This window comes from Pleurodeles waltl, chromosome 10 (genome assembly GCF_031143425.1).
Source record: "Pleurodeles waltl isolate 20211129_DDA chromosome 10, aPleWal1.hap1.20221129, whole genome shotgun sequence".
NCBI classification, from domain to species: domain Eukaryota; kingdom Metazoa; phylum Chordata; class Amphibia; order Caudata; family Salamandridae; genus Pleurodeles; species Pleurodeles waltl.
The window spans coordinates 538,051,547-538,067,417 of NC_090449.1; the positions used below are offsets into that span (position 1 = coordinate 538,051,547).

General features: G+C 45.6%; 1 protein-coding gene across 2 annotated transcripts in view; it reads left to right on the forward strand.

The window, feature by feature from the left end:
* The window catches only part of SNAP47 (synaptosome associated protein 47), a 248,036-nt gene extending 232,516 nt beyond the window's left edge, over positions 1 to 15,520 (forward strand). For both annotated transcript variants that reach the window (XM_069210977.1, XM_069210978.1), the window contains one exon: positions 14,026 to 15,520. In XM_069210977.1, the coding sequence (XP_069067078.1) occupies positions 14,026 to 14,172 (147 nt within the window). In that variant the 3' untranslated portion in view covers positions 14,173 to 15,520. The remainder of the gene's footprint in view (positions 1 to 14,025) is intronic.
* Positions 15,521 to 15,871: the final 351 nt, after the last annotated feature.

Below are 15,871 nucleotides of genomic sequence, written 5' to 3' on the forward strand. Positions count from 1 at the left end.
CTCTCCCATCCTCATATTTGTGCTTCAATGTGTTCCCATGCTGCCAGTGCCTCTATCGTCAGTGCGAATAACATCAGCGACAGGGGGCATCCTTGCTGGGTCCACCTCTTCCCAAAAACATCTCTCAATCATACCAACAATTGGTCTGTGTGCGTTAGATATAGTAGGATATCATCTGTGTAGAGTGAAATACGCTCCTCCCACCGTTGCTCTCTGCGATCCCCATATTTGTGCATCTACGCATACCCATGCTGCCAGTGCCTTTATCGCCAGCGCGAATAGCATTGTCGACCGGGGGCCATCCTTGCTGGGTCCACCTCTTCACCATGAATCCATTTGATATCCTACAGTTCATATTCAATCTGGCCCTAGGTGCCCCATATGGCAGCCTAATCCATCTTTTTCAAAAGCCCAAACAAGTATGGCCATTCTATCGGGTTGAGCTCTTTGTTATGTCTAGAGACACGATCACTCTTGGGTCACCCAGTCTCTCCACCTATGTGATGTTGTTGTGTAGTCTTCAAAGTTTCAGTTTAGGTGATCGATCAAGTATAAATACATTTTGATCTGGATGCACCAGATCAGTGATTACCGCTTGCAGTCTGTTAGCAAGGACTTTCGCTAGGATTTTGCTGTCAGCGTTAAACAGCAATATGGGTCTGTATGACTCACATCAGTCTCTGGGTTTGCCTGCTTTGGGTATTAGAACTATAGTGGCTGTTTTCTGTTCCTTTGAGAGCTCACCCTTTTTAAACACTTCCATGTAGGCCTCTCGAAGCGGTTTTGCAATTTTCAGAGACAGCTTACGGAAGAGCTCTACAGGGAACCCGTTGGGTGCTGGGGCCTTTCCTGTCTGCATTTGTCCCATTGCCAGTGTTATTTCTTTCACTGTAATATCAGTTTTTAATTCCTTCCTCTGTTCCAGAATTAGGCATTCCACAGGGCAGTCATTTATAAATTCCAGCACTTCCACAGTGATTGCTGAGGCTCTTGCATAATAGAATGATTCCATGTATTTGGCAAGTACCTCTTCCACTCTTTCGCTACCTGTTACTCTGTCCCTCGAGTCCAGGGTAATTACCCTCACAAATAATCCCTCTTTTTCTTTGCTTCCTATCCAGGCCAGCAGTTTACATGCCTTGTCTCCTACCTCGTAAATGCATTTGTCTCTGGTGATGTGAACTGTTTTGTACCTTGTTTCAAGCTGTCAAACGATAATCCTCTCTGGTCAGTTGTAAGTCCCTTGCCTACTGTGGTGTAAAGCTTGTCACATATTCCATATCAAGTTGCATTAGCCATTCTTCTAGATGAAGCAACTTTTTAATGCTTTCCCTTCTATCTATAACTTCCTCCGCTATGATGGTTCCCCGAATTGTGACCTTGTATACCTCCCATTCTATGACTTTACTCTGTACGGCCCCTTCATTTTCTTTGAACAGAGTTTGGATGCTTTGTCCAAGCGACATAACTGTCTTATTGGCTAGACGCCATGTCGCCATCCTCCACTCTCTGACTCCTGTCGGGTCACCACCAGAGTATGTAATCTCTAGCTGGCAGTGATTGCTTAGACCTCTTGCAAGATACCTTGCCATTGTGAAATTATGTATTGCGTCTCCAGTAGTGAAGAATTAGTCCAACCTGGAGTGCATATCGTGGGCATGAGAACGGAAATAGTCTGTTTGCTCCTGTCTCCATATTTCAATCCATACATCACACATTCCCATCACCTGAGCAAAGCCTTTCAGTTTCCCTTTGGTTGACTTCCTCTTGTTTCTTGTACTCATTCTATCTAATTGGGTGTCAAAAACCAGGTTTAAATCTGCTCTTAAAATCCTAAGCGCTTGGGGTGTGGTTGCAAGGAGCTCCCCCACCTTACCCAGGGTCACCATATGTATCCCTGATAGTGCATATACATTCATTAGCAACACAGTCCTACTTTCCCACTCCCCTTCTAGGCCAGCGTAGCAATGTAAAGTGGGACCAACCTTCTTAGAAGCATTACAACCCCCCCCCCAACCTCTGAGGTATTTTGCACAGAGCATGTTATTCTATATTTTCTTCTTCCCAGCCTACTAAGTTGGCCATTCATTAAATGCACTTCTTGCAAGAACACTAAATCTGTTTTGTATCTATTAAGTGCTTTGATGACCAGCCCTCACCTCACTTCAGTATCCAGTCCATTAACATTCTATGTTAACATTGTGAGTTTCTGGGATCACATCATATTGGCCAAGAGTTCTCAATTTTCCTGTCCCTCTCATCTTTGTAGCCTCCCCATCCCTCGTCTGCCCTGTTAATCGGACACTCTGATGCATTATTAACTATCCCTTGAACATCCCTGCACCCTACCTTACTGAGCTATGATTGTTTAATTGACACCACCCCAATTCATGGTACATATGATCCTAAACTTTAAACAACATATGAACTGGTGGTCATCTTGTGGCTGGGGCATAGTCAGCGGTGATGGTAATTGCCATTGAGTCACCGTCTCAGCAGTCCAGGGGTGAATTTAGGGAGAGTTCTCCTTTCACGTTTATGTGTGACCCCACCATCCTGCTCCATGGGTTGGATGGAGGGGACCCTGGGGGTCGGTATATGTTCTCTCCTTTGTTCACAGGCAGGTATTTCCGCATCTTGGCAATCTATTGTAGTCTAGTGCAAGTTATGCACAGTGGCATAAAGACATTTGAGGGCCCCCCCCACAATGTACATGGAGGGGTCCATCTCTGAACTCACTTAGGAGCTCTCAGCTCAGGGCACTGTGCTGAGGGGGCCTCCTGGTGGTTGAGGACATCTCTGCACTGCAGTTGCTACATGGGTCCTTTCTTACGCCACTGGCCATCCATCTCCCATCGCTCAGGTCTTACAGCTCCCTAGTGTTACTCATCCAAAGTCCGCAACTGTCATCTGGGTGAGCTTCGGCAACTGTTCTTCTTCCCCTTCTGTTCCTGTTTCATTGTGCTCCAAGCTGCTGCTCCCTGGTTTTGGTGCCACTGTCCTCCATTGATTATTTGTCAAAGCTGTGCTGGTTGTCCTTATTTCATTCACTGTTTTCTTCTGTTCCTCTTTTGTTTGTTCCTTGGTTGGGAGTGATTTTTCTATTCTCTTTTTCCAGTGTCTGGAGGAGGACAATTTCCATGCTTCTGTGTTTGCCATGGTGAGCAATGAGCTCGACCACAGGCCCATCTGCTCCAGCCAAGCCAGAGCTTCCGGAGCTGTCACAAAAAAGTGTCTTTTCCCTGTGTACAGTTCTAAGCTTTGCTGGAAAGATAAGCAAGTACTTTAGTCCCAGGTGTCGAAGAATTGTTTTAACTGGTACAAATGTTTCTCTTTGACGCTGGACCTTTGTGAGGTAATCTTGATAGAGTTTGACCTTGCGTCCTCCCAGGCCAGGATCCTGGGCCCGTGCTTCCTTGCATTTTGCAAGATTCCGTACCTATCTCGGAAGTTTATGGGACGTATTATTATGAGTCTTGGTTCGGCTTCCGGTGACGGTGTCCTGGTGGGTACCCGGTAGGCTCTCTCAATCGTGAAGAATTTTTATTGTTGTCCATTAAGCACTGTTTCTACTTGCCAGATTTCTACCATCAACTCCACACTAGGTTCCTCAGGCACCCTCATCAGATGCATGTTGTGCCTGCTGGCCCTACTTTCCACGTCCTCCATGAGGTCTGCCAGTAACTTCATGTTCGATGGCATCTGTCGCTGTAGATACGCATGTTCTGCAATAGCTCGCCATCTGGTGTTGGGCCGGAGTGTTACAAGTTGTTTTTCTTCGAAGAAGTCTTTCGAGTCACGGGACCGAGTGACTCCTCCTTTTGTCTCCATTGCGCATGGGCGTCGACTCCATCCTCGATTGTTTTTTTTCCGCCATCAGGTTCGGACGTGTTCCTGTCGCTCCGAGTTTCGGAACAGAAAAAATAGTTAATTTCGGAAGATTTTCGTCGGTATTGTTGCGTTCGGGATCGGCATACTTACATTCAACACCGCATCGAAGATCGAAGAGCTCCGGTGCCCTTCGGGGTAATTTTTCGATCCTCCGTCGGGGCCTGGTCGGCCCGACCGCGTGCTGAAGAACGCCGATGGAACGGACCCCGTTCCGTTTCTGCCCCAAATGCCACAATAAATACCCCTACACAGACCAACACTTGGTCTGCAACCTGTGCCTGTCACCTGAGCACAGCGAACACACCTGCGAGGCCTGTCGTGCGTTCCGGTCCCGAAAAACACTCCGAGACCGTCGAGCCAGAAGACTTCAAATGGCGTCCGCACCGACAGCCCGACGGGAGTTCGAGGAACAGGAAGAGGAAGGTACCTTCTCGATCCAAGACTCAGACTCCGAAGGATTCGACGATACACAAACCGTGAGTAAGACGTCGAAAACCACACAAAGAAACATTTACAAGGCCCAGGGGACGCCACTGCCACCAGGCCATGGCTCAACCCATAAAATCGGTGACCGACCGTCGGCACCGAAAAAGGCCCAAACAGTGCCGAGATCGTCCGACTCCGGTCGAGACACCGGCACGCAGCCTTCTCGGGACCGAGAAAGTGCTGGAGACAAGCCTCGACACCGAGATGCCGGTGTGGACACGGCTCGACGCCGAGACAGCGGCACCGAAACAGATCGACGCCGAGAGGTTTCGGCCCCGAAAAGGAAAAAAGTCACCTCGGAGCCGAAAAAACACGCAGACAAAGTTTCGACGCCGAAACAAACTGCAAGCGACCCAGCTTCAGGCTCTTATACAGAAGAGCACTCGCTAACCTCCCAAATGCAGAAGCATAGGTTTGAGGAAGAGCTACAAGCAACTGATGCGGACCATACGCAAAAGCGTATCTTCATTCAGCAGGGGACAGGAAAAATAAGCACCCTTCCCCCCATTAGGAGAAAGAGAAGGTTGGAGTTCCAGACGGAACAAGCACCACAACAAAAAGTGGTGAAAAGAGTTACACCACCACCCTCTCCTCCGCCCGTGATTAACGTTTCACCAGCACAAACGCCATCACACTCCCCAGCTCACACCACCATGAGCCAGGGTGACCAAGACCAGGACGCATGGGACCTATACGACGCCCCAGTGTCAGATAACAGCCCAGAGGCATACCCTACAAAACCATCTCCACCAGAAGACAGCACCGCGTACTCTCAGGTGGTGGCTAGAGCAGCACAATTTCACAACGTAAGCCTCCACTCAGAACAGGTCGAGGATGATTTCTTGTTCAACACACTCTCCTCCACCCACAGCTCCTACCAAAGCCTGCCTATGCTCCCTGGTATGCTCCGGCACGCAAAAGACATATTTAAGGACCCGGTCAAAAGTAGGGCAATCACACCAAGGGTGGAAAAAAAGTATAAGCCGCCTCCTACAGACCCGGCTTTCATCACAACACAGCTGCCACCAGACTCTGTTGTTGTAGGAGCAGCTAGGAAAAGGGCCAACTCTCACACATCTGGAGATGCACCACCCCCAGATAAAGAAAGCCGCAAGTTTGATGCAGCTGGTAAAAGAGTCGCAGCACAAGCTGCAAACCAGTGGCGCATCGCGAACTCCCAGGCACTACTTGCGCGCTATGACAGAGCCCACTGGGACGAGATGCAACATCTCATTGAACATCTGCCCAAAGACTTCCAAAATAGGGCAAAACAAGTGGTTGAGGAGGGACAAGCCATCTCCAACAACCAGATCCGCTCCTCCATGGACGCTGCAGATACAGCTGCACGGACAATTAATACATCTGTAACTATCAGAAGGCATGCATGGCTCCGAACGTCTGGATTTAAACCAGAGATTCAACAAGCAGTTCTCAATATGCCTTTTAATGAAAAAGAACTGTTCGGTCCAGAAGTGGACACAGCGATTGAGAAACTCAAAAAAGATACGGACACTGCCAAAGCCATGGGCGCACTCTACTCCCCGCAGAGCAGAGGGAATTACAGCTCATTCCGTAAAACGCCCTTTCGAGGGGGGTTTCGAGGTCAAAGCACACAAGCCAGCACCTCACAAGCCACACCGTCCAGTTACCAAGGACAGTATAGAGGAGGTTTTCGGGGACAATATAGAGGAGGGCAATTCCCTAGAAATAGAGGAAGATTCCAAAGCCCCAAAACCCCTACTACTAAACAGTGACTCACATGTCACTCACCCCCTCCACACAACACCAGTGGGGGGACGAATAGGTCATTATTACAGAGCATGGGAGAAAATCACTACAGACACTTGGGTTCTAGCAATTATCCAACATGGTTACTGCATAGAATTTCTACAGTTCCCTCCAAACATACCACCAAAAGCACAAAATTTAACAACACACCATTCCAATCTCCTAGAGATAGAAGTGCAGGCACTATTGCAAAAGAATGCAATCGAATTAGTGCCAAACACACAAATAAACACAGGAGTTTACTCACTGTACTTTCTGATACCAAAGAAGGACAAAACACTGAGACCAATCCTAGACCTCAGAGTAGTCAACACTTTCATCAAATCAGACCACTTCCACATGGTCACACTACAAGAAGTATTGCCATTGCTAAAGCTGCACGACTACATGGCAACTTTAGACCTCAAGGATGCTTATTTCCATATACCAATTCACCCATCGCACAGGAAATACCTAAGGTTTGTATTCAAAGGAATACATTACCAATTCAAGGTACTGCCTTTCGGATTAACAACCGCACCAAGAGTCTTTACCAAATGTCTAGCGGTAGTCGCTGCACACATCAGAAGGCAGCAAATACATGTGTTCCCATATCTAGACGACTGGCTAATCAAGGGCCATTCGTTAATAGAGTGCTCAAATCACACAAATCATATCATACAAACCCTCTTCAAACTAGGGTTCACCGTCAATTTCACAAAATCCAAAATTCGGCCACGCAAGGTACAACAATACCTGGGAGCCATAATAGACACATCAAAAGGAGTAGCCACTCCAAGTCCACAAAGAATTCAAAATTTCAACACCATCATACAACGCATGTATCCAACACAAAAGATACAAGCAAAGATGGTATTACAACTCCTAGGCATGATGTCATCATGCATAGCCATTGTCCCAAACGCAAGACTGCACATGAGGCCCTTACAACAATGCCTAGCATCACAGTGGTCTCAAGCACAGGGTCACCTTCTAGATCTGGTGTTAATAGACCGCCAAACTTACCTCTCGCTTCTGTGGTGGAACAACATAAATTTAAACAAGGGGCGGCCTTTCCAAGACCCAGTGCCACAATACGTAATAACAACAGATGCTTCCATGACAGGGTGGGGAGCACACCTCGATCAACACAGCATACAAGGACAATGGAACGTACATCAAACAAAACTGCATATCAATCACCTAGAACTTCTTGCAGTTTTTCAAGCACTAAAAGCTTTCCAACCAATAATAGTTCACAAATACATTCTCGTCAAAACAGACAACATGACAACAATGTATTATCTAAACAAGCAGGGAGGGACGCACTCCACGCAGTTAAGCATGTTAGCACAAAAAATTTGGCATTGGGCAATTCACAACCAAATTCGCCTAATTGCACAGTTTATACCAGGGATACAAAATCAACTCGCAGACAATCTCTCTCGAGATCACCAACAGGTCCACGAATGGGAAATTCACCCCCAAATACTGAACACTTATTTCAAACTCTGGGGAACACCTCAGATAGACTTGTTTGCGACAAGGGAGAACGCAAAATGCCAAAACTTCGCATCCAGATACCCACACAAACAATCCCAAGGCAATGCCCTATGGATGAACTGGTCAGGGATATTTGCTTACGCTTTTCCTCCTCTCCCTCTCCTTCCTTACCTGGTAAACAAACTCACTCAAAGCAAACTCAAACTCATATTGATAGCACCAACTTGGGCAAGGCAACCCTGGTACACAACGCTGCTAGACCTATCAGTGGTACCCTGCATCAAATTGCCCAACAGGCCAGATCTGTTGACACAGCACAACCAAAGGATCAGACACCCAGATCCAGCATCGCTGAATCTAGCAATCTGGCTCCTGAAATCCTAGAATTCGGGCACTTACAACTTACCCAAGAATGTATGGAAGTCATAAAACAAGCAAGAAGGCCATCCACCAGGCACTGCTATGCAAGTAAATGGAAGAGGTTTGTTTGCTACTGCCATATTAATCAAATACAACCATTACACACAACTCCAGAACATGTAGTGGGTTACTTGCTTCACTTACAAAAATCTAACCTAGCTTTCTCTTCCATTAAGATTCACCTTGCAGCAATATCTGCATACCTGCAGACTACCTATTCAACTTCCCTATATAAAATACCAGTCATTAAAGCATTCATGGAGGGCCTTAGGAGAATTATACCACCAAGAACACTACCTGTTCCTTCATGGAACCTAAATGTTGTCCTAACTAGACTTATGGGTCCACCTTTTGAACCCATGCACTCCTGCGACATACAGTTCCTAACCTGGAAGGTGGCATTTCTCATCGCCATTACTTCCCTGAGAAGAGTAAGCGAGATTCAGGCGTTTACTATACAGGAACCTTTTATACAACTACACAAAAATAAAGTCGTCCTAAGGACCAATCCTAAATTTTTGACAAAGGTTATTTCACCGTTCCATCTAAATCAAACAGTGGAACTTCCGGTGTTCTTTCCACAGCCAGATACCGTAGCTGAAAGGGCACTACATACATTAGATGTCAAAAGAGCATTAATGTATTACATTGACAGAACAAAGAACATCAGAAAGACTAAACAACTCTTTATTGCATTTCAAAAACCTCATGCAGGAAACCCAATTTCAAAACAAGGTATAGCCAGATGGATAGTTAAATGCATCCAAATCTGCTACCTTAAAGCTAAACGACAGCTGCCCATTACACCAAGGGCACACTCAACCAGAAAGAAAGGTGCTACCATGGCCTTTCTAGGAAACATCCCAATGCAAGAAATATGTAAGGCAGCCACATGGTCTACGCCTCACACATTCACCAAGCACTACTGTGTAGACGTGTTATCCGCACAACAAGCCACAGTAGGTCAAGCTGTATTAAGGACATTATTTCAGACTACTTCCACTCCTACAGGCTGATCCACCGCTTTTGGGGAAATAACTGCTTACTAGTCTATTGCAGAACATGCGTATCTACAGCGACAGATGCCATCGAACTGAAAATGTCACTTACCCAGTGTACATCTGTTCGTGGCATCAGTCGCAGTAGATTCGCATGTGCCCACCCGCCTCCCCGGGAGCCTGTAGCAGTTTGGAAGTTACCTTCAATTATTTATATATGTATCATCTCAACCTTAAATAAGTGCATACTTAGTCACTCCATTGCATGGGCACTATTACTACAATTCAACTCCTACCTCACCCTCTGCGGGGAAAAACAATCGAGGATGGAGTCGACGCCCATGCGCAATGGAGACAAAAGGAGGAGTCACTCGGTCCCGTGACTCGAAAGACTTCTTCGAAGAAAAACAACTTGTAACACTCCGGCCCAACACCAGATGGCGAGCTATTGCAGAACATGCGAATCTACTGCGACTGATGCCACGAACAGATGTACACTGGGTAAGTGACATTTTCATTCTTTCTCCATGCATGTGCATCTTGACACTAGTTCCTTGACTGTCAGGCAGATGTCAGTAATTTGCATTTTAGTCTCTCGGACTCTCTCAAAGAGTTATTTATGACCTTGCAGTAGTCCTTTGCATGTGACAACTATGGTAGTTTGTTTCTCCAGTGTCTGTTTGGTGTCATTTACGACCTCCAGTATCATTGCAGTGTGTTTGGCCAAGGTGTCCCCTAGGTTTTCCATCTGTTCTGGAGCCATCTTCGCCAGAGCCAGCATGTCTGCCTGTGTGCTCGGTTCCTGCTCATCCCTTCAGGGATTTTTTTAATGTTGGGCATGCCGGTACTGCCTTCAGTGTTATCTAATACTGCAGCATGAAGTGAGTTAAAGGGGAGAGAAGCAACTCAGGTAGGAACACTGTCTCTTTGTAGGGTTCTAGTTTGTTTCTTCAAGCGGTGTTTTCACATCTCCTGGGCAGCCCCTCCCTGCACCTTATTATATCCTAGTGTCTCTGTGTTAGAAATGGGGTTTTTGGTTGGCAGTCAGGTTACCCTCTGTCCAAGCAAGAACCCTCACTCTAGTCAGGGTAAGTCACACACAATACAAAATTATCCTGTGCCCACCCTCTGGTAGCTCGGCACGAGCAGTGAGGCTTAACTTAGAAGGCAATGTGTAAAGTATTTGTGCAATAAATCATACAATAACACAATATAGCACCACAAAAATACACCACAGTGTTTAGAAAAATATATAATATTTATCAGGATAATTGTAGGTCAAAACGAATAAAGATGCAATGTGAAATTGTAGAGATATCACTGAAAAGTGATATAAAGTGTCTTAAGTCTTTAAAAAGCAAACAAAGTCTGTTTCAAGCACAAAGTACCTGATTTAAAGTGGAAAATCTCCGCAAAGGTCCGCAGAAGAGATACGTGGAAAAATGGTGTGTGCGTCGATTTCTCCCCTGCACACACAGACTTGCATCGTTATTTTTCACGCGGGGAAGTCGTGTGTTTTTTTTCGGCTGCGCGTCGTTCCGGGATGCTGTGCATGGAATTCTCGGTCTCACGGCAGGCGTCGCGTTGATTTCCCCTCTGGAAGTCCGGTGGCATTATCCTTGCGAGGCCGTGCGTCGAAGTTCCGGTCGCCCCGAAGGTGTCGCGTCGATCAGCGTCGGTGTGCGCCGATTTTCTCGCCGCGGAGCAAGCTGTGTGTCGAAATGTTCGGCGCACGAAGAGTCCAAATGAAAAGAGAAGTCTTTTTGGTCCTGAGACTTCAGGGAACAGGAGGCAAGCCCTTGGAGAGCACTTTTACAGCCAGACAAGAGTTCAGCAAGGCAGCAGGGCAACAGCAAGGCAGCAGTCCTTTGTAGAAAGCAGTCAGGTGAGTCCTTTAGGCAGCCAGGCAGTTCTTCTTGGCAGGATGCAGGTTCTGGTTTCTTCTCCAGCAAGTGTCTGATGAGGTAGGGCAGAGGCCCTGTTGTATACCCAAATGTGCCCTTGAAGTGGGGGAGACTTCAAAGAGTGTCTAAGAAGTGCACCAGGTCCCCTTTCAGTTCAATCCTGTCTGCCAGGGTCCCAGTAGGGGGTGTGGCAGTCCTTTGTGTGAGAGCAGGCCCTCCACCCGCCCAGCCCAGGAAGACCCATTCAAAATGCAGATGTATGCAAGTGAGGCTGAGTACCCTGTGTTTGGGGTGTGTCTGAGTGAATGCACAAGGAGCTGTCAACCAAGCCCAGCCAGACGTAGATTGTAAGGCACAGAAAGATTTAAGTGCAAAGAAATGCTCACTTTCTAAAAGTGACATTTCTAGAATAGTAATATTAAATCCAACTTCACCAGTCAGCAGGATTTGGTTTTACCATTCTGGCCATACTAAATATGACCTTCCTACTCCTTTCAGATCAGCAGCTACCACTTCAATACTGTATGAGGGCAGCCCCAATGTTAGCCTATGAAGGGAGCAGGCCTCACAGTAGTGCAAAAACGAATTTAAGAGTTTTACACTATCAGGACATGTAAACTATACAGGTACATGTCCTGCCTTTCACCCACACAGCCCCCTGCTCTAGGGGTTACCTAGGGCACACATTAGAGGTGACTTATATGTGGAGAAAGGGGAGGTTTAGGCTTGGCAAGTACTTTTAAATGCCAAGTCGAGGTGACAGTGAAACTGCACACACAGGCCTAGCAATGGCAGGCCTGAGACAAGGTAAAAGGGCTACTTAAGTGGGTGGCACAACCAGTGCTGCAGGCCCACTAGTAGCATTTAATCTACAGGCCCTAGGCACATATAGTACACATTACTAGGGACTTATAAGTAAATTAAATAGTCCTATCAGGTATGATCCAAGGTTACCATGTTTAAAGGGAGAGAGCATATGCACTTTAGCACTGGTTAGCAGTGATAAAGTGCGCAGTCTAAAAGCCAGCAAAAACAGTGTCCAAAAAGTGGAGGGAGGCAGGCAAAAAGTTAGGGGTGACCACCCTAAGGCTGTCAGGTCTAACACTCTGTATCTGGGTTACATTTATGTGCAGTGTCGGGCAGAGGAGAGAGTTACACTCGCCCAGACAAGCTCTCAGCCTTCCTCCTCTCCAGGTGTCCCCTGTTGCCTGTAAGGCGCATAGGTTGCACAATATAGGGCTTATTTGAGTCCGTCAATTCTTTTTAGTGCAGGTATGTATCCCAATCCCTCCCATTGCAATCCCTATTTTAGGTAGTGTGGAGTTCTTCAGTGTTGTAATTCACATTCTTAGCAGGCGCCCAGCCTTCCGTAAGACGCCCCCCCCCTTTTGCCAGGTCAATGCTCTTGCCTCTGCCTCTTTTAGTTATGCGGTCTGATGGCTCCTCCACATTCACAGCACTTCCAGCCCAGGGTGTTTCTCAGTCCCCATTCCTCCCCTGCCTCTAGAGCACAGACTTGCCTTCCAAATTGCCTCTGTGCTGTTTTACGAGGTTAATGTGGCTCCTTCACTGCCACAGGCTGGGCGGTGGCAGCCAGAGTTCCAGTCTGCTTTTTTTCACTCACTGCACGCATGGCCGCAAGCAGCTCCTTCTGCAGGTGTGGACCGTTCACTCAGCCGAGATCTTGCTCATGGGCTTGTCTGCCCACCGGTCTTTGGTTTTTTTTTTTGTTTGACTCTTTTGGTTGGACGCGTTTCTCCTTATCTTACAAGGCAGCGAAACTGGGCGCATGCGGACCTCCTGACCTTTATATGCGGTCCCCTAGTCAACAGAAGCACTGGGCTGTTGTTAACTGGAGTCAGCACTAACCTTAAAATATGTTAAAGGGACAAGCATTTATTTAAAGGTTAATTGCAGTTTAAGGAAATAAGTATCAAGGTTGTCTTGCATCATTTAACTTTAGCAACACCTTCATTCATAACGACATCTTGCATATGTGTAAAAATATGATAATGTCTTTAAAATTCAACAAGTGTGATTCAGTTACATGTAGAACCCTTTCACCTTAACACATCGGATTATATCGGTGCAATGAGAAGGTTTTTTTTTTTTAAGTTATAGTTTTCAAACATGAATTTAGATACATTAATGCTCCCCCAGCCTGACGACAATGCTAAAGGTCAAGTAAAATGCAAACCAGTTGCTATGTGCACCCATTGGGTGACCTGGCTTGCTATTGTAGATGAACAACATTATAACTTATTAAATCATACAAAGGAGACATTTGCGTGCAGTGTGCATTCTGAAGTCATGTATGTCGAGGTCCTTTTGTATGTGATATTGAAGGAAAAGGAGGGAAAGTGAAATAAAACAATTGCCTAGGATCACACAATTTGATCAAGTAGGGAATCCGGGTTTCTCTTGGTTCCACATTGTTCAATTCAATTCAGCCACGAGATGTACCCGCTTCACTTTCCCACCACCTACCTATATCCCCACCGCTCCCCACACTCACCCACACGCACACCACCTGGTGTCACCAGTGCGTCCCTTGTGTACACCACCGACCAAACATTTTTGGCCCCTTGGAAAATGTTTGCGCGGACCCATGTTCCAAGGTCTCACTCCATGCACATAGGAGCCTCGTGATCCGCCATTTTGTTTTGCCATCTGTCGCTTATCGGCGTCTGCAAAACTCGCTCTAGTGCATTTCTCTGAGCCTACTGTTTCATCCAGAGGGCGCCACACCAGGCAGGGAGTCCTGTCCCACAACGACAGACGTTTATCAGGACCCCGCTGCAGCACAAGCACGTCTGTCTTTATGTCCTCTGTCAATATATATTCTGGTTGTGGCACCATTTTGAAGTAATAGGTGGCGTATCTCTTTCCATAAAGTTTTTCCATTGAAATATTCTACATAATGAGGGGTCCACCATTAACCACCTTGACATCAACAGCACTCTTTAGTTGCAGGCTGCTTTGCGCTAGTAGATTAGAAAACAACAGTATCGAGAGATTACTTTTTAAATACATGTTTTTTTACATCCTTTTAATAGATTTTGATGAAATTGAAGACAGTTGCACTTGATACAGAAACGGAACTACAGAAACAAGAAGAAGCCTTGGAGGTGATTAGCTCATCCACCGACCGGGCCACACTAAGTATCGACAAGCAGAATCACCGGATGAGGAAACTACTGTAGGACCACCTCTAGTTCCCATAAAATGGCCACTTTAAGGCAGAAAGCTTTGGGAATGACTGTAAAACTAAATCTACTGATGGAGACCTTTTTAAATGTAGCCAGCTGTAAGTGACTGTTCTCTGCTGATGTTGTGAATGATGTACGATGTACCGGTAAAACAATGTGCTGATTAACTGTGAATGATCAAGAGTTATGAGGTGACTTCCAGAGGTTCTTTCTAACCAGCTGTTGGCATTCACTGTTATTGATGGTGTGCTTTAACGGTGTTTGTTTTAAGCATCCGAAGGAATGCTGAGGCATGTTTTTTGCCAACCATAGGGGTGAGCATGTCAACACAATGTGCTTTGAATGATACCACTGCATGGAGAGTGGTTCACCGTCTCCTGTTGGTCATGCTGTATGCCCACTGATTTGTAATCCTATGTGCCAATGGGAGACATTCATAATAATTTTCAACAGTCCCATTTTTAGGAACAAATGGTGAAATTGAGAAATAAGACCAAGTCCTCCATGCATTTTCCTTTTAATTCTGAAACATGCTTCACGTGAAGGGTACGTCAAGCATGCCCAAGCCAATACGTATGCCAGTTTCAAAATGCGAGACATTCTTTCCTGCTTTTGTCTATGCATGATTACTCTGTGACTCACAATCCTTCAATACGTTTTTAAAAACGTTTTGAATGTAGGGACTAGAGACAGTATAATTTTCTAAATTGAAGATAGGGTGCATGGCTTGAGAGAAAGCAAGCCACAAATTTTGGCTGTCTGGCCAAGATTACCTTTGTTCTTTGCTTAGCAAAGGCAAAGTGGCAACTGCTGTTTGATATTCTTAGCGCTCGATCTTCTTTTTGCATTCAATGGAAAAATGATTTTGTTTTAAGATATAAGCCTGTGTAAATAACAAATATAAAAAATCTGGACAATAATGGTGTTTGTCTACACAACTGAATTAAGTTTAACTAATGTTGAATATAGCTAATGATGAATACATAACTAATGTTGCTGTCTGCCAGATGATACTGGCTCAGTACCCAAACCTGTGTCGCTGTATCTAAAATATTAGAGCATTAGTGTGTTCAGGTGAGCTATAGCTGGAGCCAACTCTAACCTAAGATGTTTGCGGATGAGTCTTAGAGGAGTTATTGTGTTTGGTTCATATGATATGCAAATCCAAGAACCTGCGAAAAAGAGCGGCAGCTGGAGCTTTCATGGTTTCATATGGACAAACCTAATTCAATGACCACGTTTGAAGAAAAGGAGCCAAAAAGTATAAATAGTGTGTGAGAAATTTTAGATGGTGAGAAAACAACAGAAAGTTTCAGCAAAATAAAGGCTCAGAAAATATGAATAGCCAGTTGTAAGGATTTGCATCTATGCATAGCACAATTTGCTGTCCCCAAGTTGTGTTAATTTTTTTGGACTTGTCAGTTGTCGCACAACTGCTGTTGTTTGAGGCATACTAAATACACTGTATTTGTTTGTATTAAAGTGAGTGCAGCAGCAATTCCAACAAAAGGTTATAAATTATGAGTCAGCAGTCATAAGGTCATGATCAGCCTGAGGGGATACATAAAGTGATGTAGTTGAAAGTACGTTGGAAGATTTTTTTCGACCACTGCAGGACAGTGCCTGTATGTAATATGAAGCTAATATTACATAATGTACATTAAGCAGTAATTATGGCAGATGGTATTGGCAG